General features: G+C 43.3%; 2 protein-coding genes across 2 annotated transcripts; one reads left to right on the forward strand and one right to left on the reverse strand.

Moving 5' to 3' along the window:
- Window positions 1–3,183: 3,183 nt before the first annotated feature.
- On the reverse strand, window positions 3,184–3,726 carry LOC128732312 (uncharacterized). The gene is made up of 2 exons (XM_053825556.1): window positions 3,504–3,726; window positions 3,184–3,437 (listed from the first exon to the last, which is right to left on the reverse strand). Exons 1-2 carry the CDS (start codon window positions 3,724–3,726, stop codon window positions 3,184–3,186), a joined length of 477 nt encoding a protein of 158 aa, XP_053681531.1.
- Window positions 3,727–14,847: 11,121 nt separating this feature from the next.
- On the forward strand, window positions 14,848–15,380 carry LOC128732313 (uncharacterized). Its single transcript, XM_053825557.1, has 2 exons — window positions 14,848–15,070; window positions 15,127–15,380. The coding sequence occupies exons 1-2, from the start codon at window positions 14,848–14,850 to the stop codon at window positions 15,378–15,380; spliced, it is 477 nt and encodes a 158-aa protein (XP_053681532.1).
- Window positions 15,381–23,326: the final 7,946 nt, after the last annotated feature.

The raw sequence follows: 23,326 nt of genomic DNA on the forward strand, positions 1-23,326 counted from the left end.
CGAACTCAAGGCAGCTTTGAAGTTCGGTTAATTACCAGTAAAGCTGCTTAGCAAGCTATACCTCCATAGACACAAAGCTTGTTAACCTTCCTTAGACACCATTATCCGAACTCTAAGTTACTTTCAAGTTGTATGTTGAACTTACAAGCTGCATGTTGGACTTTCAGGTTGCTACAGATATTAACGGTACTTTAATGAGAATGAAGTTCGGTTTACAAATGTAATGTCTGGTTGTTCAGCAAGAAAGTTCTGCGGAACTACATTTGAACCAAATATGAACTTTCAAGTATGTTTCTTAGTGAAATTCGCACTTTTAGTTGCTTGGGAACTTCTTCTTTTGCCTGCTTGGTTCGTGGCGCTCGTAAACAGGCGAGAGTGTTGATCGAACATGAATTCATCAACATATGCGGCCAACATCTTCGTACGTGTATGAGGGCCTTTAGGAATAGAGAATCCCAACTTACTAGACGGCTCGACCAGGGGTGACATTGCGATTCTCGTTTCGATTGATTTTGGTTCGTTTCACCCATTCGTTTAACGTGGTCGAAACGAACCAAAATCACATCACAGCCGATTTGTTTGTGTCGAGATACTCAATGAATTGGCGGCAAATAGCCCAGGACCCAATACAGCGGACAGTAACTCTAGATACACTACTTGCCATCCCGGCTTTATGCTGCTAAAGGAGAAGGAAGAAAGTTTTATATTAACCACTTATTAATTGAATGCTACAGTTTTATTTAATGTAGGCGAAATGGCGCCCCCTCGAAGTGGCGCTCCAAGAAGCTGCTTGTTTTGCTTAAGGGAAGCGCCGTCCCTGATTGAATTAAATGCTCCGTTCGAGATTCGCCCTAAAATTTAGTGTTGATCGCAGTTGGGGACGTTGGGAGAGTTGATGATCGTCGTACAACCTTTATCTTTCTTTATCTATATCTAGTGATCTTGTAACCGTTGGTTCCAATTAGCACTGACTTGGGACTTCATCCCAAGTTGAATCACTTTTCCTTTTCCACATCTAATATCCTAATTACGCCTCTGACTATGACTGTAAGTGGTGAGAGAGCGATGAGTGTATATCTCACACATGACTAAGTTCATGTTGAGTGTGCACGAGACTGAACAACCTTTGGGGAGAGGGTGTGAACGCACTCCACCAAAGTACATCTTTCGAGCGCTAGGGGGACATTAACTGGCAACGTCACTTAACGGTTACGTAACCAAACGGATGAGGCCAGATATGTGAAAATTCGACATTTTGTCGATTTGCGGCCCATGTAATGATATTTAGCTTCCAAAGCTTGGCATAGGATGGGCACTTTCTTTCCGTCCTCGACCCTTGAACAGTACAGAAGTTCGCGTCGGGAGTGTGTTTATCTCCAGAGCCAATAAGCAACTTGGATCCTTGGTGATCCTCAACCGGATCCAGGAGAAGATCGACGCTACTCTCCGGCGGCAGCTATCTGGATTCCGTGCTGGCCGATCATGTGATAGACCATATCTCAACGCTCTACATTAGATTGGAGCGTATTCCAGGACTCTCTTCTGCTGGTGTTCGTTGACTTCGAAAAGGCGTTCGACCGACTCAACCACGAAAACATCTGGGGCGCTCTTAGGCGTAGAGGAGTTCCTGTTAAGCTAGTCCATCTCATCGAGGCTCAGTACGAGGCGTTCTCGTGCAAGGTTTTGCACGACGGCGTCTTGTCCGACCCCATAAGGGTTACTGCTGGCGTGAGACAAAGCTGCATTTTATTACTGCTTTTGTTTCTCATCGTTATAGATGAGATATTTATTGGAGCAATTGACAGTAGACCAAATCGAGGATTGCCTTGGAATCTTCTAACGATGGAGCAGCTAAATGACCTCGACCTAGCCGACGACATTGTCTTGCTCGCACAACGCTGAAACGATATGCAGAGCAAGTTAGATGACCTCTCCGAGAGCTCCCAGGCAGCAGGTCTCACAGGTCTATGGTAGTGAACACTGACAATTCCACCAACTTCACAGTAGAGGGACAACAAGTTGAGCAGGTAGACGCCTTTAAATATCTTGGTAGCCAGACAACGTCCGATGGTGGTACCAAGACTGATATAGCCACACGGATTAGGAAGGCCAGGGGTGCCTTTGCAGGTCTGCGAAACATTTGGCGCTCAAACCAAATCACTCTGCTTAAGAGAACCCGAACCTTTGATTTAAAAGTTAAATCCGTACTGCTGTATGCCTGCGAAACTTGGTGCGTCTCAGTGGAAACAACGCAAAAACTGCAGGTATTTATTATAACCGGTGCCTCCGATATATCATTCGTGCCTGGTGGCAATGAGGAACTCCGTCGATGTCAACAACGGCCGATAGCAACAGAAATTCGTGAACGTAGTTGGAAGTGGATCGGATACACCTTGAGGAAAGGAGCGAACGAGATCTGCAGAGAAGCACTCGACTGGAATCCACAAGGACAGCGTAAAAGAGGCAGACCCAAAGGTTCATGGTAGACAAGAACCTGCCATGGCGGGTAACCGTCAGCAGTGGAGATCTCTGATTTCATCCCTTTGTTCTGCCGGACCAGCGGACATAGACACATAAGTGAGTAAGCAAGCTACGGATCAGACATTGTCGTGAGCCGCTCCTGATCTGGATCGCAGGCACTCATTAGGTTGAGGAGGGACAGATTTTCATGGCTAGCAAGGCTTATTCTCGTGCTGACACTCAACATTCGCCTCAGTGCTTTCTACCCTGTCCGTCTATGACCTTAGTTTCCACCGGGGTTGGTTACCCGAGCTTCACTAAGGTTGCTCGTATTCCGGTTTGTACCACAAGGGGGTACAGGATAGGAGATGTTACACATTATCCAGGGCTCCACACTATCCAGGTGAAGGGCTATTTATTCCCCTAGGCTTTAAGACATTTTAAGCCGGATTTTCTTCAAACATTCTGGGAATAAACTACAACGTTATGGTTAGGTTTTTACTTCGTTGCTTCCTGGTCTTCATAATTGATTGCTCGCACCTTGCCCTTGCACCACTCATAAGGTTTTGGCAATACAGGGTTGGGCTTCTTTTGATATTTTTACCCATTGTATTTCTTCAAAGTCAGTTAGTTCTCTGTTCAAATGCATTGTTCAATTTTTTTTACAAAATAGTAATTTATTTTACTTAACATATTTAAAAATAACAACATTCAGGTCCCAATTCACACGCCGTAGATTTGGGCAACATAATTAAAGAAGGTCGTATTGTATGCCACAATAACCATTTGAATGTACCGCTGACCGATTCCTCCGGCAACGACATATCCCTGTCCCAAGCTAGAACTTTGATTCACCACAACCTGAACGTAACTGACTACTGCTCCAGTTCCGGACTGGGGATAGCTCAGCGTTAGAGTGACATCCTGCGGAGTACTCCAGGACTGGCTGTCCTGACTGGTTCCAACCAGCCGGTCACCTATCAATGAATCGGAAATTAACGAATCAACTTTTGTTTATGATCTATCTGGAGACGCAAACTTACCAGAAACCCGTCCTCCTAGGGTGTAAACAATCTGCTGCCGTGGGCTTCGGGAAACTTCCATCGGAACCAGCTCCAGGTCCGGGTGGGCCGCCTTGAAGGCGGCGATGTCTTCCACAATCTCAATCCGGGATTCGATGCCCGCCGGTTGCTCGACATCTTCGGCTAGAACGGAAGCGACTGCTACCGCCAGCAGAGCAACTCCAAAGCTGATGAATTTGGCCATTTTATTTGGAATGTTTTGGTAGAACTAATTGAATTGTTCAATCGAAGTGGTTTGCTAAAACTGATTAATCTACCGTTCAATCGTGGAATATTTATACAAGCGGATTGGAACCATCAAGTGGCTATCGTTATCAGAAGGTGATTTGATTCTATTGTCACGCGCCTAAGTCGTAGAGAGTATGCCGCTGTCAACCCGAATTCTTGGAAATTGGAAGCGCATCGATAAGAGAGCAGGAAGTCAAATCTATCTCTCGCATTTAATTGCATTTTCGGTAAATAATCTTTATCGGACTAAAATGTATAGGTCTGGATTACAGGGATGCGGTCACGTCGAGGTGTGGCCTTATCTGAGAGAGCACCATGAATTGTAGATTGTATCAAACCGAAACCGGTTTGATTGCTGCTGAGAATGAATCATGAAATGTTTAAGTCGTAATTTTTTGTATCAATCAATTTTTCGATTGACCGAATATGATTATTTTCTGTCGATTGCAAAATGATTATTCTTTTCTCTTATTTTATTGATATTGAAATCATGACAAAGTTGTATGGCGAATCAAATTGTAATACATAATTTTAGTGACTTCAGCTTGCAGCTGTAATTAGATTATGTCTTCAATTTTTCTGAATTATGTAAAGCAATTTAGTGATTCGTTGCAAACCATGCAAACCAACGTGCATCACCACGAGCTGGTTGACTGCCTCGCTGACTGGCATCAATTATCAATAAATCAACCAAGTAATCGATTAATTTCGTACCATTCGTACATTTTTCAACCAGCTGAGTTATGCAGACATTAGAAAAACACAAATAACTGTGCCGTTGGTTGTTGAAGCACTAGTTTAAGCACGCACGCTAATCGATCACCTCCTCGTGGACGCCGCCGCGACGTCTAATTAGCCAGCTCGGCTGCAGCTATCCGCAGGATTTCGTTGGGGCTATGCCAAAAGTATGTGCATAAATCACGACAAAAAATGCGAAACATTTTATTTTCGCAGAAGCATAGAACCAACACAGCCACTAAAGACTAAGTTTTTGCAATGCTTTTTTTTCCAGTAAATCATTTCAGTACCTGGCTGTTTATCCAAACGCTCACGCAATTTAAGCTATAAGTGTAGGTATTGCGGTGCGTATGCACCGCTTAGCTGCGTGCGTGTATCTATTAGTAAACTACGCCGGCTTAATTGCTGCTGTTGGTGTTGTTGTGTTTTGGTTGCAGCCCTTAAGCGATTGTTTATTTATTTGCGATATTGGTTGAAAAAAAAAACTGTGTTAAGTTGCCTGCCGTTCGCTTCGGCAACCTCCGGAGGTTTCATTATAAGCATCTAAGTACACAACTTGTTTACAGTGTAGCATGGTTCTTCGTCGGTAGGTACTATTAATCAATCTGAGTAGAAATTATTAATCATTGGGTTTGTCGAAACTGCCAGACTACTTTCAGCGTGCGATGATCAATTAAATTGTAGAATTGTGAAGAAAAAATGTAAGCCAGCAACTAAGGTCTGTTCATTTTATAAAGTGGACACTTATTTCTAGTAGGAAAATGTTTATGTTTAGATAGATAATAAGTTTAAGTTTGGGTTGTATGATATGAAAATGATTGTACGTTATAATAGAATTAGGTTTCTAATTTGCTAGTGTAACTGTAGCAGGCCTTGCTCTGTCCTGTCCTGCGTCCCAAGAAGGCTACGAATTTCATTTGCTCAGTAAAGATTGTCATTCGTTAGTCAACCACCGAACTACTAGTTCATTACCTTGGTTACGGCGACAACAATAATTATTGGCGATTAAGTCCTTAAAGAATCTCGAAATTTTCAAACCTAAAGAAAATATCTGATGCGGATCTGATGTAAGCGGTTCTGCAGCTCATCAATCTCACCGCGAAGCACCGTGCAAATCCGGCTGGCAGTGGCAGTGATCATTGCATCCCTGGCCAGCGGCATTCAAGACGTGCGAGTTTTCTTCGACGGCTAGTATGCGAGATACGAAGACGTTTTCACGAAGGATGGCGAAACCCTGGAAGATGCCTCCCGAGTGAGGTGGCTTCTACGCAGTACTATGTCCATGTGTTGTCCGTTCGCTTCGCACTCCTCCTACTAGATGTAAGTGAGCAGTCAGTAGCAAGCCCGGTCCATCGAAGCAGTCGAAGCCCAAAGTAAAGACGAGGAGCGTTTTCACGATTTGCAACATTGTAAACAAGCGGAAGCCCGATTCGGTTAAGTTCAACGGTGTAGCAATCAAACTTCAACCTGACTCAGCGTCCGGGATCACCATCATTTCGAACGAAACGTGGACCAAACTCAACCGGCGATAGAGTCTGCAGTCACAGCTTCCGAAGGTAACCTTAACCATCTTTCTGACTTCATTGGCGACGTCCCCATATTTGTTCTCATTTTCACCACGGACAACGCTGAACTCAGTGTTCTGGGAATCCAGCCTATGGATCTTTTCGATCTGTGGTCAATACCAATCAGCAGCCTGGTTAACGTCAACGCCATCCAACGAACGCAAGATCAGTTCATGAATATGAATATGAATATATGGTACTACACACTTAAACGATTCGGTAAAATTTACCAGCTGAACGTTCGGTAAAAATTTTTATTGCACCAAACATTACCAATGATCTGTAAACGTCGATTGGCATCATCGAAATTTTTACCGAACGTTCAGCTGTTTAGATTTCGGTAAAATTTTACCGAATTCGGTGCTTTTTATTAAGTGTGTACCATCTGCCATAGCAGAACATCCGTTCATAGTAATGAGCCTATCATGTCAAAAAGAGTTGAACATATTCAACGATTGGTCATGCTTCCCAATTCTTGTACGAAGAGCCAAAAGGGAATTGGTCGTTTAGCAACATCACTTACACGTACCAGGGATTTAGAGAATCTCCTTCCAAGGGCTAAGTCGCCTGAGTCAATCATTGAATAAACCGTCTTAATGCAGAATGACTCCAGCAGGTGGGGAGAAGAGCCCGCTCATTATCCACGATGTGTTGTTTCGGGCCAAGATTAATCCTAGAACGTTGGCTGTTTCACTCTCCCTAGGCACATCGCTTCAAACAAGTGCTTAGATGGTCCCTCCCTCTTCCCGATTCTAGTTTATTTATGAAATGTGGTATATATGAGCAAAAATAGAACAATCTCACCAGCAGTCCTTCAAATGGAATAGGGTAGCGTCCTTTGAGTTTCCATAAATGCTTCTAATATTTAATTTAATTTTTTCTTCTGGTATCCATGTGCAGTATCAACACTCGTATTGGCCAAAGTTTTCACTATATAGCAGGAGGTGCTCAACAAGCTAAAACGAAAAAAATAAATAAAATTACTTATATATTGTTTACCTATTAGCAAGGTCGTGTGGCTCCGTCGTTTGCCCAAAACCTCGGTTTTGAGATCAGGCAGCCGGAAACCACCCAGTATCGCACCTGCTTGCTTGGCTACTCAATAGAGCATTACCGGGTATGACCACGTAGAGGCGCTAGGTAGGAGCTTGGGATAGCTAGAGCTATACTGGACGCTCCTCATTTGCCTTCCCCATTTCATACCCAACGAACGCAAGATCAGTTCATCAACCAATTCAAGCACCAGCTCCAATAGTCGTCGTACGCTAATCGGACAACGTATCAATCCGTGCATGTGAAGATTATTCGACGAGGCTGAACCATGCGCTGGAATGTGACCGGTATTCTCTGCCAAACCCAGACGTCATCCATGCGGAACTGGCTGGAACGCGTTAGTTCACGCATCTTGACTTATCAGACATATCGTGGATTCTTCCAATACAACCGACTTCCCTCTGGAGTCAAGTCAGCGCCAGGCGCATTCCAACGTATTATCGATAGTATGGTGGTCGGCATCCCTGGAATCAAGCCGTTCTTGGATGGCTCCTCATCGCTGGTCGCACCAGGTAGCAACACGATTGCAGCCTTTATGCTATTCTCCAACGTGTGCGTGAAAAATGCCGTTTTGCGCTTTCTCAGATCGCGTTCCTGGGACACATCGAGAACAAAGACTGGGTGCTGGGAGCAAAAACTGCCAGAAGTTTTTTGATCAATTCAAGCCTATTCTACTGTCTGATCTGCGGCTCACTCACTATGACCCATCAAAGGAGATAATTGTCGCAGCAGATGCATTGATGAATGGTCGCCATGCATCGTTTTTCAATCGGTTACGGTCACGCCTTTCGCTCACTAACAGTTTACAGAGTAAACCGCTTGCAGCGTTAGGGCCTGACACTCCTCCTGTTGAATGATTTCGACATTCAACATCTACCATTGAACTCCTGCAAATGACGTATCTCGGTAGAAGCGTGTTCGATGAACCTAAAAATACTGAGAACCAGAGCAGAGGGTATAAAGCCCCTAATAGGAGGATGGTTTTAATAGCTGTTATCCATGGCTAAATATAAAAACGTGAATAGATCAACCCTTAATCCAAGGTGTCATGCGACCTGTGCCGAGGGATGAATGGTAGGGAGGGGGGATCTATAAATACTCTGCCACAAACGAAGCCTGTGGAGTACCAGGGCGCCCTCCACAGTAATCTGCCCTTACCGCATCATAAGAGGCTCTGATGCGGCGGACTTTCCTTTCCCCTCAATTCGTGAGACTTTATGTGGATAAAAACAATATAAATTCAACTTCAGTGAGCGTGGATGGACTAGATAATCTGTCTGCAAGAGGCGGTATCCAGAGATCTCTGCCGATGGCTACAAGTGGAAGCGCTAGCGTAAGCGGAAAGCGAAGCGGCACACCAGCATTCTCCACCAAGGATGGAGAAGGATGCAACTAGAAGCGCTAGTGTGAGTGGCAAGGGCAGCGGTATGCCTGCCACACCGGACATAGCGATGAACGGCTCAGCGCTAATCAGGGCGATGGGAAAGAACAGGGAACTCCTCCAAGCGGAGCTTGCTCATGCTTCGGAGAATCTTGTGTGCAGTGACCAAAATGCACAACGACCTCGTGGCGCGTGCAGGAGAGGTGAAAAAGGGGACCGTGAAGGCGTCGAAGTCAGTACAGACGGATGTCTGCCCGTTGACGCGCAGCACTACCAGCAGCGGTAAGGCATCCGCCAAGCCTCTGAGACAGGGGATGACACCCCTGGCGGACCAAAAAAACCCCTGATCGCTAAAAGCTACCAGACTAGCGGGTTGGCGAAGACAACTAATCAACCAGCGGGAAGCACCAAGACGGGTGGCCCGTGTACCGAGGTTAAGGTTAAAAAGAAAAAATGAGAAAGCTTCACCTAAATCGATAAGGAAGCGAGCGAAGAAGGGCGACGGTCTTATCCTGAAAACCGAAATACTTGGAGGTTTTAAAGACCATGAGAGGAGATGCCCTACTAAGGGATCTAGGAGTGGACGTGTGGAGCGTCCGCCGCTCACGCACGGGCGATATGATTCTTGAGCTAAAGAAGGACGCCACCAAGAAGAGTTCCGCATGCAAGTCGGTAGCGGAAGGAGGACTCGAGGAGTGCCGGTGGTTGTGGTGGGCGACTTCAACGTTTGGGCGGTAGAGTGAGATAGTCGTCGAACGAACCATAGGGATCAGCTTCTGCTTGAGGCTCTGGCAAAGCTCAACGTAGATCTGGCCAATCGGCGCCATAAGTACCTTCAGTAGAAATGGTGCGGAGTCCATCATCGACGTGACATTTGGCAGGTCTGATAGGAGACTGGAGGGTAGACAATGGCTGCGCTGATAGTGACCGCGGTCCGGCTATGGCGTCGGTCAGATAACGAGGCGGCAGTCGGCGGGTAGAGCCGACACTCCAACCACCTGTGGATGGAAGACATCATACTTCGACTCCGAAGTATTTTTGGAAGCGATCCGAAGAGAGTGCGCTCATCATGATCATTTGGTTGAGGTACTGTCGCGAGCGTGTGACGCCACCATGCCTAGAAAAGCCGACCTAGGTATGGGAGGTCACCGGCTTACTGGTGGACAGATGAAAGTGCGGAACTCCGCGTAGCGTGCTTTCGTGCGAGAATTCTGCAAAGAGCTTATTCGGACGAAGGCAGGGCTGAATGTCGAGTAGCGCTTGTTGCTGCACGCGCAGCGCTTGAGAGTGGGATAAAAGCTAACAAGCGAGTCTGCTTTGAAAGGTTATGTGCTAGCGCTCATGCAAACCCGTGGGGTGATGCCTACAGAGTCGTCATGGTAAAGAACAAGAGCGTGATGGCGCCTCGGTCGCTGAGTCGTCCCACGGCCGCCGTGCCAGTATCTCAGACCATAGTGTAGGATGGTCGGCATCTCTGCCGAACATCCAAAGTAACGCGGGAGACGGCGGCTTAGAGGTCAGGGAGGAAGCGACGGTTACGAACGAGGAACTCTTTGAGATCGTTAAATCCTTAAAAGTGAGTAAGGCACTGGGACTAGTAGTGAGTAGATGCCTGGCAGATGGTCAATTTCCGGACAGATAGAAGCGACAGAATCTGGCCCTATTGCCGAAGCCGGGTGCTGGAGAGGGTTATCCTTAACAGACCCGTACAGTACACTGAGGGTACAAACGGTCTGTCAAGGAACTAATTCGGCTTTCAGGCAAATCTACGGTGGATGCCATCTTGTCTGTCACTAAGACAGCCGAGGTGGCAATCCAGCGCAAGAGGATGGGTATCCGCTATTGCAAAGTTGTCACGCTCGACGTGAGAAATGCGCTTAATAGTGCTAGTTGGAACTCCATTGCCAACTCGCTTCGGGACGTCCAAGTGCCGATGTCGCTGTACAAGATTCTGGAAATTATTTCCAAAATCGTGTGCAATGCTACAACACGGGTGAGGGCCAGAAGAGCGTTCCAATCATCGCAGGGATTCCGTAAGGTTCCATTGCGGGTCCAGTGTTGTGGAATGTCACGCATGACGAGGTGTTCCCGGTAGGGGTTGTGATTGTCGGCTTTGCGGACGAAATCACCTTGGAAGTCTACGGTGAGGTTGAGTTGACGGCCAGTCACTCTGTAAGCATTGTTGATGATTGGATGCGCTCCAGGAAACTGGAGCTAGCGCATCATGAAACGGAGGTTATCGTAGTGAACAACCACAAGTCGGTGCAGCAAGCAAATATCAGCGTCGGGGACTGCACTATTTCGTCAACGCGGTTCTTAAGACTCCTGGGAGTCATGGTCGACGACAAGCTCAAGTTCGGGGGCCACGTCGACTATGTCTGCAAAAAGGCTTCCACAGCTATTTAGGCATTGTCTCGTACTATGTCTAATAGCTCTGCGGTATATGGCAGCAAGCGAAGACTATTAGCCAATGTGGTCGAGTCCATACTTCGGTGTGGCGGGCCGGAGTGGTCATCAGCGTTAGGAACCAAAAGCTACCTAGGTAAGCTGGAAAGTACCTATCGTCTCATATGCTTGAGAGTGGCGAGTGCGTATTGCACAGTTCCACATGACGCAAATTGCGTCTTAACGGGTATGATGCCTATTGGCAACCAACTTGGAACTAGGGGCATACGGAGTACCACAAGATCGGACTCGATGGTCACATGGCAGCGGGCATGGTTTAATTCCACAAAAGGCCGGTGGACACATCGATTTATTCCGGAACTATCCGGGTGGGTCGACAGGCGCCACGGCAAAGTCAACTTCCCACTGACACAGATTCTGCTAGGGCATGGTTGTTTTAGACAGTATTTGCATAAGTTCGGGCATGCGGAGTCCCCTTCGTGTCCCGAATGCGTGGATGTAGAGGAAACTGCAGAACATGCTTTTTTCATATGGCCTCGTTTGGTGGTCGCGAGAAACAACATGATGGCAGTGAGCGGACAGGACACTACTCCGGATAATTTAGTTCAAAGGATGTGTCCTAGCTCGAACGTCTGGGGAGCGGTCAATGTGGCTGCTACCCAGATTGTACTTGAGCTACAAAACCGCTGGAGAGCGGATCAACGGCGGCTTAACAGCTTAACTACCATAGTCCAGTAGTTATCTAAGTAGTATTTAAGCACAGTAGCCCCTCTCTGAAGTAATACCGATAAGGTGGTGCCAAGGAGGTTTGAGGCTGGAGACTCGAGTAGGGTTTTAGTGGGTCGGGGTCATCAGGGCTCATTATTATTATAATATGTAATGTTAAGATGTTAACTGTTTTATGCTCCTTATTCCCGTTCCGCTGGTCGCTTCCTGCATCGGATAAATTATCTACAGTGTAAGTTTCTGTATAATTCTTAACGATTTTGAACATCGCACACTTTGAATAACTCGCAATTTTTGGCTAATTCCCGCAACGATAACTTCTCGAGCACTATTTGTTCAGAATTAATCAGCATGTCGATTCGATTTGCTAATCCGGCCCATAATCTTAGAATTTTGCACTTACTTTGACATTTATTAGTTGTGTTGCAAAAATGAGCATTTTATATACACACTGAAATAGTTTTCATGACTTTTCGGTAAGAATTAACCTTGAACCATTGAATAAAAAGAGCATTTCTTAATCTTTGGATTTTTAAGATTTATTTTATTTTATGCTTAACATACAATATAAAGTAACGAAGTCACATACATGCCGCGGCGTAGGTCACACCACGAAATGCGCATCGCGCGCGCCGGCATGTAGCAACATCGGACAATTCAGGGTCAAATGCGATGCCCTGCACGATGTGCATCGCTAAACGGTCACGATTAGCATTGAATTGGGTCTTCTTCGCCGAAAAATGTCTTCTTCGGCTACCTTCGTCTGCCGAGGTGCACTCTGTATTCAGGCAATTTAGCCCAACAATGACATTTTATGCGGCATGCCCGGAGTGTTAAACTTGGAATTCCTTTCCCACCGGCTCACACGGCGACCGACCGACCAACCGGGGGCACCGAATCTGCGTCGGATTGCGCGTGTGGGAAAAACTGACATGCGACCGACCGGAGCTAAACTTGGTGCTAACAATCCTAGACTGTTTGGAACAAATTCGACCGCCGCTGGCTGCTGTGCTGCGCTGCTTTTTAAGGTTATAACGAAATCAACAATGCACCGCCTGCTCTGCTGGTAGCAAACCAGCAAATCAGCAAACAAAGTGTCAAATCTAGTTTATTCTCTGATGCTGTTGCCTTGCTACCGTACCGAGCTGTCAGGTCTTGCGACAGTTCGCTCCCACGGCCGGTCGTCCGTTCACAATGGCCAGGAACCAGCGATAAGCAATCTGAACGCACACCGCACGCTGGCTGTGAATCTGTGATCTTCACCGGCAACGGAACAAACAAACGCGCGTTCGGAATTAAATTCAAATGTGTGACTCACCACAATGCGTCGTAAAAGAAGCACCCAAGCCGGGGTAATATTTTAGTTTTAAAACTAGATTTCTAATCTTCGTTATCATATTAATGTGCTTATTAGGGTAATTTAGTTTGTTGATTTTTCTAACCTAAAAGTGGCGACACTATTCAATGTTCGTGATGAGTATAAACGTACGCATGGTGTGACGATAAAACTTTCGGTTTCCTTTTTCCACTTTACCGTTTGCGCGGAAAGGCACGCGGGACCACTTTTCCAGGGTATTATATCGCCAAGCAAGCACTGGCACTGTAGACAATCGGGCATCATGTTACATGACACTATACTCTCGTGTAATGGCATCATTTGTTGCGCTTTACTGGGCTGGCTGTCTACGGTGGTGGAACGACCAGCAAGGCAGCTGCGTGATTGCGCGACAAGCGAAGGTCGTTTCCGACTGGCTTGGACCGATGATGATGATGCCTTTGACGGACATTCCCCCCTTCGGAACGGTTGGTAAGCCAACACCATTTCGTTCACTGAAACCACAGTGTGGCCCTTAAGAGCTGCCAGTTTGACATATTCAAGTTGCCGCAAATACTGGATGGAATCCAGCCAGTGCCAGCCTATAGTCTTACATTGTTCGGATTCCGTCAAGCATGCTCTCCGGCGCGGCGGTTAGGCGGGTTGAGAGACCTTTCGAGCTCGAGAAGAAACCCTTGCGCAGTTCGGATTCGGCACAAGTGGATCAGATTGGCTGCAGCAAATTCGAACCAACCGTGTTCATACCAACCAACCAACCAACCAACAACGTACGATGAGGCAGTGAGTGGGCTTGACGAGAGGGGGGGGGGACTATCTGCTTTCAATCGACGTTATTGTCAAAGCGAAATGAGATCCAAACCAACCTGCCCCGAAGAGTTGCCTTTAGTATGCGCCGGTAAGCGTAGCGGAGTAAAATAACATACGAGCGATCATTATTACTTAATGCGCTTCTGGGGGCTTATTATTATTGGGATCATGCAAACTCTCTTCAGGTGGGAAAAACGAGACCGCGCTGGCTGATGAAATAAATGATCGACCGGTTGTGACACGGCAATAACGGCCAGCTGCCCCCGTCCTGTGCCAAGCCAAGAAGGGGACAGGGCAAAGGAACGAGCAGCACCCCGGATGGTGTAAATGGAGCACTTGTGGCGGATTAGCTACTTTGTAGTAACAACCACTTAGCTCGAGTGACTCTGTCATCGATGTTGTGGTTTTTTACAATCACGCACCTTAATATTGGCTTAGATATTAGATCAATCACTTGAACGACTCGTTGAATGGCTCAATGGAAGCTCGATCAGTCATTCACAGGTCCTGATCGTAACCCTTAAAACTTGTGTTAAATAAACGAGACAAAAGAGTTACCAATTTGTAATCGACAAAATGTAATCAAACTCGGTCAATCGAAAAATTGATTGGCAAAATTACGACCCAAACTTTCCATGATTCATCTTCAGTAGCAATCAAACCGGTTTCGGTTTGATACAATACAATTTATGGCACTCTCTCAGATAAGGCATCACCTTGAAGTGACACAATCCCTGTAATCCAGATCCAACGCTTTTTATGATTGCCAATTCAACAAAAAATTGTTTACCGAAAATGCAATTGAATGCGAGAGATTGAATTGACTTCCTGCTCTCTTATCGATGCGCTTCCAATTCGCAAGAATTCGGGTTGACTTCGATACACTTTCACTGGGACTAAACCGCGTGACAATAAAATCAAATCATCTTTTGATAACGATAGCCATTTGATGGTTCCAATCCACTAGTATAAATATTCCACGATTGAGCGGTGAATTTATCAGTTTTAGCAAACCACTTCAATCGAACAAGTCAATTAGTTCTACCAAAAAAACAATCAAATAAAATGACCAAGTTCATCAGCTTTGGAGTTGCCCTGCTGGCGGTGGTGGTCGCCACCGTTCTAGCCGAAGATGTCGAACAATCGGCGGCCATCGAATCGCGGATTGAGATTGTGGAAGATATCGCCGCCTTCAAGGCGGCCCATCCAGATCTGGAGCTGGTTCCGATGGAAGTTTCCCGAAGCCCGCGGCAGCAGATTGTTTACACTCTGGGAGGACGGGTTTCCGGTAAGTTTGCACCACCTAGTTCCACCACCTAGTGGTAACTTTTATTTCATTAATAGGTGACCGCCTGGTTGGAACCAGTCAGGACAGTCAGTCCTGGAGTACACCGCAGGATGTCACCCTAACGCTGAGCTATCCGGTGTCCGGAACTGGTGCAGTGGTCAGCTACGTTCAGGTTGTGGTGAATCAAAGTTCTAGCTTGGGCCAGGGTTATGTCGTAGCTGGAGGAATCGGTCAGCGGTACATTCAGATGGTTATTGTGGCATACAACACGACCTTCTTTAACTATGTTGCCCAAATCTATGGAGTGTGAATTGCGACTTGAATTTTATTATTTTTAAATATGTTAAGGAAAATAAATAACTATTTTGTAAAAAAAATTGAACAATGATTATGAATAACTTTACATCACAATTCCACACCTGTGGTGAGAACATCGATTTCAGAATAATTTTGTAACGACGGCAATTGTCGTGTTCCACCACTAGACTGGGCGGCGGCCACAAATTGATGCAGTCAGTGAAAGCAGCTTGAGAAGCTGGGAGTTTGTGCTTCGTACTGCAGGTGGCTATAGCCACCTCGTACCCAACGCATGGTAGGTTGAGTGTGAAGATTGGGTCCAAGTTTTCCGGCTCGTTCTGCTAAATCTCTAGCGTACCGCAGGGGAGCAACCTTGGAACGCTGCTCTTTTCTGGTTTTGAAAACGAAATGTCGGCTCCCATGCCATCTGGCTACCGTCTTTTAATGCCGACGACATACAAATGTTTAAGGTAATTAAGATAGACTCCGAGTGCATTGAATTGCAACGCCTAGTGGACAAATTTTAAGATTGGTGCTCGAGTGACATGCCAACCGTCAGCATCCCAAAATGCTTCGCCGTTTCCGTTCACCGCTTTTAGCTTCAACATCGCGGGACATTGGCTACAAATCAAACATTGGATTCAAATCGGACGAAGAGGCAGGCCACTCTTTCGAAGAAATAAAATCCGTACAATTGTCCTCGCACTCAGTAGCTTCTGCCTGGTGAGACGGCGCTGAATCTTGTTGGAAGAAGTGTGGTGGATTCTTGTGGTATTTTTGACGATGGGAAGCAAATGGTTCTTCAATACATTGGCGATGTAATATTTAGTGTTGATTTTATATCAGGTTCAACCAACAGCAATGAAATCTTCAAATTTTTGAAGAAACATCCCCATACCATCATTCTGGAAACATTCTGGAACCTTTGAACAACCAATTTCTCCCGCGGAATATCAGCAAGATCATTTTGTTGGTTGTGGCAATCCTGTAGCAGGAATATTTTTTCGTCCGAATACAGAGTTTCACAATCACCGCGCATTTCAGCAAACTGCATTTCAGTCAAACCGTGCACCCGTGTTTTTTTTCGTATGGAATCAATCGAAGATCATAATCCAACATATTTTTCATGGCTGACTGAATTCCCTTGACCTTACGTCCAGATTAATTTGGCCTCCGTCGAATACGCCCTTTGATATTGCTTCCAGTGTCGTTACAGTGCGTTTACGGTCAGGTTTGGGGAGTATTTTCCAAGTACCGGTTTTCTTGTATCGCTTGATGGTACGAAGATCTTTCGTTTATTCCGAGTCAGTGGCTTTCGCTTCTTTAAAACACGGCCAAAAACAGATTTATCACTCGTTTTGCGTTCATAATTACCAATGAAAATACGAATGGAAATTCGAATCAAACTGGCAAGTTGGTGAGATGGGCCGTCATCGACCTCAGCCTATAACAGCCTATAAGCACTGATAGTAATTACTACTCACTCTGTAAATCAAATAATTACTTACTTTACTTTATTGGCGACGGTCCGTTATCGATCCTGCGCCGAACGAATTATGGTCCTCTCCAGTACTGCCGGTCTTGAGCTGCGATTCTCCAATCTCCTCGAATACCTTGTCCTTGACAGCGCATATCCTTCAGGTGCGAAGTTTGACCCGAGCGGTCTACGGCCTCTTCCTGGTTCTCTGCTGAAAATAGTTTTAGCTACTTTTTCATTGGGAATTCTGGCCTCCTGCCCAGCCTAACGCAGCCTGTCACAGTGCACTGCCTGCATTATACCATCTGCGTTTTTTATTTTGACAACAAGTATTGATCGTACAATTTTACGCTCAAAAACCCCCAGCCCTTCGTAAATCAGCTTCATTTAGCGATGCGTAAATGATTCAGGTCCATAAAGGGCTACCGGGATAATTAGTGTTTGGTAGAGCGCCAATTTTGTGCAAATTGGCAAGCTATGGAACTGCAGCTGGATATGAACATCGTAAAAATCACGATTCGCAGCTTCAATTTGTCGGTTTACTTTGCGGCTTTAATCCAGCTCCAGCTTGGTTTCAACATCATTTGAACTCTCACGTTCCCTGTCTGTGACCACGCACTTCGTGAGTCCCAATCTTGTTGCTTCAAATTTCGAAGCTTTGAAGTACTCTTTCGCGGCATTTCGCTATAGATGCCAATGATATCGACGTGTTCCGCAAACCCAAGAAGCATGTGAGATCTCGTGATGATAGCATTATCTGTCACACCCGCAGCTCATTTCGTTTGACTGAATCGTACGTCGCCTTAAAGTCACCAAATAGATTATGCGCCCGCGAGTTGTGTTCCCGAAATTTATCTAGTAACTGACACAGGGTAAACATCTGATCCATCGTGAAGCGACCTACACGGAAACCAGCTTGGTACTGTCAAGCAACCCCCCTTCGACGAAGGGGGAATGACAGTCAACGGTGCTCAAGAAATGCGTTCAAAGTGAAAGAAACATGCTGATTCAGTCGAATCTTCCACTGGGCAGGGTGTGATGTGTTCTATGATAGTGATGTAATACTCTGAAGTTTAACACTGAATAAAAATACTGCAATCCAGTCATTTATGGGGTTTTTGCGTCACTCCAGTCTCGCATTATAGGTTATTTCAATACGTCCAGAGAAACTTTTAGTCAGGCTTTAATAAACCAAACGTTCGAAGATCTAGCACTGCCCTGTAAAGTGTTGCTGCGATTCGGATAAACGTTTGCGGGAATAAAAGCACGAGAATACGGAACAATATATAACAACGTGTTTATTCGTTAAAGTTACAGTAGGTTGTGAAAAACAAATTAGCGGGAACTGTCACTCGGTGCAAAAACAATAATCAAAGGCGCAGTCAAAGTACTGCAGAAGGAAGGTATGTAGTACGCAGTGGTTGCACTCTTAACACCCTGGCGTGCCAAGACGTACACAAAAGTTGTAGCACGCGGCATGAAGAGCGTTTTGGCCTGAAAAAATTCTAATCATCGTGGAATGACGAATCTATTAGTAGTTGTCACAAAAATACCTGCCGATTAGGCTGAAAACTTCCGACTTTCGGGTGCAATTGGATTTAAAATCAAAGTTGAAATTGAAGTTAGACTTGCAACTGGACTAGAAATTAGAGTTGAAATTGGACTTTAAATCAGACTAGGCATAGGACATTAAATTAGACTTGAATTTGGACTAACTTGAGCAAAAAAAACTTGACTTGAGCTAACTAGCTTGAGCTTGAAGCTTTATTTCATATTGAAGTGGAAAGTGGATGTGAAATTGGACTTAAATTTAGAGTAATTTGGACTGAAAGTTTGACTCTAAGTTAGACATGATGTCGGATTTAAAACAGAATTTTAAATTTTTGAATTAGAATTGAATTAGAAATAGAATTGAATTAGACTAGGAAATAAATTTGAAATTAAGCTTGAAATTGAAACTTAAAATTGGAATAGGAATTGCACTTGAAATTCGACATAAATTAGACTTAGGACTTTGAGTTTCGACACATTATTACTATTGATTTCAAATTAACTTGAAATTGAGATTCAAATGATATTTGATATTAAATTAGACTTCAACATGAATTAATATGAAATTTTGCTTCAAACCAATGATGGATACGAAATCAGACACCAAGTTTTACTTGAATCTTGAATGGACATTTTTCGTCTTATTCCTCGCACGTTTTATTTTTTTTCTATTCCATTTTTTCTCTTTTCTAGTCCCGTTTTGCCACTTTTTCTTCCGTTTTCAGTGCAGTTTTCTTGGGTTTTGCTTTCACTTTCCTTCCATTTTTTCGCTTTATCCCTCCTTTTTTCTGTCTCGTGTTTCCTGCTTAAATGTTCTATTTATCTTTGTTTCCTGTCCCATTTTTTTATTTCAGTCCTGTTTTTTCTTATGTTTTTATTCATACTGTAGTAGTTTCTTTCCCATTTTCTGTCATTTCCCTTTTCTTCGTTTCTAGTTTATGTCTTTTTCTTTTATTTTTTAATGTCCTTTCCTTCTAGTTCTTCCCCTTTTCCTTTTTTGATACCCCGGGTTTCCGTCTTTTCTGTCATGTTAATACTATTTTTGCACTCTTTTTGACGTAGGCCTGCGTCTTATTTTAATGGGGTGGCATGCTACGAAAGCAAAGATAATCGTGGCACGAAAAAGTGATAGATTTTGAACGCTTATAGCTCAGCCAATTCTGAATATATTTTTATGATGTGCATTTCGTATTGTTTTTATCAGAAGATTGAATTTTTCAAGCAACTCCTGGAATTTCCTCGTAAAGTTGAACAATTTTTATATATTCACTTCAGTTTTCAGCACATCATTTCATTATTAGTTTTCGTTGCTAAGTTGCTACAGGCAACACCCTCTAGCCACGTCGTTGATAAAAAGGAAGAAATTAGAAAAAAGGTGGGACAATTTGTTTGAATGAAGCCAAGACTACTTGATCACATCATCTGTTTCTATCTGAGAGAGAGGCGTTGTCACGTTGTCGAATAAGTCACGCCATAAGGAGAGCTAGAGCAGTGTTTTTCAATAATTAATCAGCAGCATGAACTGTTGAATCAATGATATCTTCAAATGCACTGCCGCTAGGTTTTCCGGTATGGCGGGCTTTAGATCTTTATTAGTTTGCTGTCATCTAATGAATTGAGATAACTGGTTGTCTCTGAAGCTCTCAAGGTTGTTACCAAGTACACTTACTCTAAATTAATGTTTTAGAATAAGCTCTATGAATCATCAGTCAGCCTTTTCAAGGGCCTTCAAAATATTTCATTTTTTCGCTTAGCAAAATAGTTTTTGAACCAGGGTCCTTCCTTATTAAATCAACCAGAGACCCTTTCCCTCAAATAAAGCAAAAGGTGATGTTATCTACCGGCTGCAGTTTCTTAGGAGTCCAAAACCCAATGAGATTAATTTTTTTGTAAAGCATCAGTACTTATTATAAGCTTGGCAATTATCAAAAATCTGCCAATTGACCTGAAGATAAGGCCATTACAAATACTTTAAAAAGTTTTTGTCCTTCCGATGCTAGACAACTGACGGGAGCGAAAAAAAAAAAACAAAGAGATTTTTTTAATCCCGCAAAAAAAAATTAAGATTTTTAAGAATTTTTGTTTGAAACCTTGCTTTTGATATATTCGTTGTTATTTTTTGGCCTTATTGAGGAATAACAACGGGTGTACAGTACGGCAGGCTTTTTGCGATTTGCTCCAGTATTTTATTGCATCAACTTCACGTAGTCCTACGTTAAACAGGTGGTTGAGTCTTGAAAACAACCTTCCACTTTTCTCCTTCCTCTTCGGTTTTCTTTTGCCGGTTCGTCTTTTTTCCTTCCCTTTTATCTCTTCCTTTAAGGGGGCATAGTACTTTTTCAATTTAAAAAAATCGATTTTTTTTATTGATTATTTCTAAAGATTAACATTTTGACCATATGTATTTCAAATCATTTCGATGAATTCCAAAAATTGACAAAGTTACAGCTATTTGTACCGCGCATGTCTGGAGCGATTACACAGCGAATAAAAACTTCAACGTCGTTTTTCTCGAAACCAGATTTTGAAAGTCAGTACCATAAATATCTCAAGAACGGCTGAAGCAATTCTCATGATTCTTTTTTTGTTTCAAAGCCAACAAAATTATCTAGTGTTTGATTCATACTTTTTTCGATATTACAATTTTTGTATTTTTTAGAAATGTTTAAAGCCAATTTTTTCGACTAAAAACCTTACTTTTGTGTTTGAATGTCCGCCATTTTGTTATGCGTTCGAGTTTAAAAAAAAGGATGGGTCAAACACGAGATAATTTAATATTCTTTCATGTCGTTTTGGAATTTTTCAATTCGGATAAGCCCCCCAGCGCCAATCCATGGTACCGCAACTTATGTTTTTTTCGAATGATCATGTTCAAGGAGCCGTAGGGGAGAGGGAAAGAGGCTCACAAATGCAAACAAAACTGCAAATATTAGTATAAAGTGCAATATTTAGAAAGCAATAAACCCAAATCGATTCGCTTTTCGCGGTATCGAGAAAAAAATATTTGAAATAAGGCAAAAATATGGTGTAAAAAGTACTATGCACCCTTAATTTCTTTTTTCTGTCTTTCTTTTCTACTTTATCTGTCCTATATTCTCGTTTGCTGTCCCATCTTTCTCTTTTTATATATCGTTTGACCTCTTTTCTCGTTTTCTTTATTTCCTCCATCCTTTATCCTCTGACCTTTCTTCTTTCTCGCTATTCTTCTTTCCCCTTTTGTTTTCTTGAAACAGAAACCGTGTTCTCTTTCTAGTCTCGTTTTTCCTTTTTTTGATCCGCTGAGTATTCTTTATTTGTTACATGTCTTTTTTCCCGTCTCATTTTTCGCCATTTTTTGAGTCCAGATTTTCCTCTGTTGCATTTTTCGTCTTTTTTCTTCTGTTTCTTCTTGTTTTCGAATTCATTTTTCCTCTTTCCCTGTCTCGTTTCTATTTCTTTTTCTTGTTGTCGGTACGTCTTACGTTACGACTTACGACTTTTTTCGCTTTTTAATTCCTTTTCGTCTGTTTCGTTCGTTCTACTATGCCCTGATTTTCCTCTTTTAATATCACGTTTTCTTTTTCTCTTCCGTATATCCATTTTAACTTTCGTTTTCCTTTTTCTCCAATTTCCTCTTTTTTCGCATCTCGTTTCTCCATTGATTTTCCTGCTCTTGCTATTTTCTGCTTTTCTTTTTCTCCTTTTATATTCCGTTTGGCCCTTTTTTCTCCTTTTCTGTCCATTTTATCCACATTTTCTTCGTTTTCTATTTGGTTTTTCCTTCTGCGCTGCCAGATGCTTCTTTTCTAATCCGTTCTTTATCTTCCGATTTCATTTTTCCCCATTTTAATCCCCTTTTCTATTTCTCGCTTTTCCATTTTCCTACTCTTACTATTTTCTTCTTTTCTTTTCCTTCCCGATTGTTCTTTTTTCTTCTTTTCTGTCCAGTTTATCCGCATTTTCTTTGTTGCCTTATGGTTTTTTCTTCTGTTCTGCCATTTTGCATTTTTATCTTCTGTCCAGTCTCCTCATGTTTTGCCTTGTTTTTCTTCCAAAAAAATCCCTATATAACCATTCGAAAAAAAGCAAAATGGAAAAAAGGAGATAGAAGGAAAATGGAAAACTTGAGAGAAAGAAAAAGAATATAACCAATGGGGGGGGAGGGGGGAATGAAGCATAAAAACAGTGTAAACGAAGAACACAGGAGAGAAAAAGAAGGAGAACGAGACTAGACAGAAAAAGATAAAGAAGCAAAATGGCAGAACAGAAGAAGAAAACAGTATAGAAAACGAAGAATATGAGGATAAACTGAACCAAAAAAAAAGAGAAAAGGACAAAAAGACAAACAAAAAGAGAAAAACAGGATAGAAAAGGATAAAAAGAACAGGAGAAAATAGCAAGAGTAGAAAAATGGAGAAACGAGAAACGAAAATAGAGGAAAAAATAAAAATGGAAGATAAATGGGATGTACGGAAAACAGTAAAACAGATTGTAACAGTAAAGGAGGAAAAGCCCAACATAGTAGGAAGACCGAAACAGACCAGCATCGGCATAGAGAAGAAGTTAAAGTAAGACAAAAAGTAGAAACACGACAGAAAATCACAGAAAACGAAACAATAAAAGAGTAAAAACAAATCTGCGAACGAGAAAAAACGGAAGGAAAAGCACGAAATATAGGACAGAGGGAAATCTGGACTCAAGAAAATGGCGAGAACGGGTCCTCTAGATCCATTGGTAGTCCATCTGTGAATAGGCTGAGAAAATTTACTCATATTTTCATTGTTTGGTCTACGTTGTTTGGTTCATGAGAAATAAATTTTTGAATTAGCAAACAGGGGATCCGAGTTAGGGCTGAAACTTAAGAACAATAAAAAATGTTATGAAGAACAAACAGGAAAAAATTATTTCAAAAAATTTCCATGTGACATAACATAATATTCCGACTTTTCTTT

This window comes from Sabethes cyaneus, chromosome 1 (assembly GCF_943734655.1).
Source record: "Sabethes cyaneus chromosome 1, idSabCyanKW18_F2, whole genome shotgun sequence".
Taxonomy (NCBI): domain Eukaryota; kingdom Metazoa; phylum Arthropoda; class Insecta; order Diptera; family Culicidae; genus Sabethes; species Sabethes cyaneus.

Bases quoted from the DNA above. Each gene is read 5' to 3' on its own strand.
- LOC128732312 (XM_053825556.1), bottom strand. From the start codon at position 3,726: ATGGCCAAATTCATCAGCTTTGGAGTTGCTCTGCTGGCGGTAGCAGTC. The intron at 3,438-3,503 runs GTAAGTTTGCGT...ATTCATTGATAG, and splicing joins CCTAGGAGGACGGGTTTCTG to GTGACCGGCTGGTTGGAACC.
- LOC128732313 (XM_053825557.1), top strand. From the start codon at position 14,848: ATGACCAAGTTCATCAGCTTTGGAGTTGCCCTGCTGGCGGTGGTGGTC. The intron at 15,071-15,126 runs GTAAGTTTGCAC...TTTCATTAATAG, and splicing joins TCTGGGAGGACGGGTTTCCG to GTGACCGCCTGGTTGGAACC.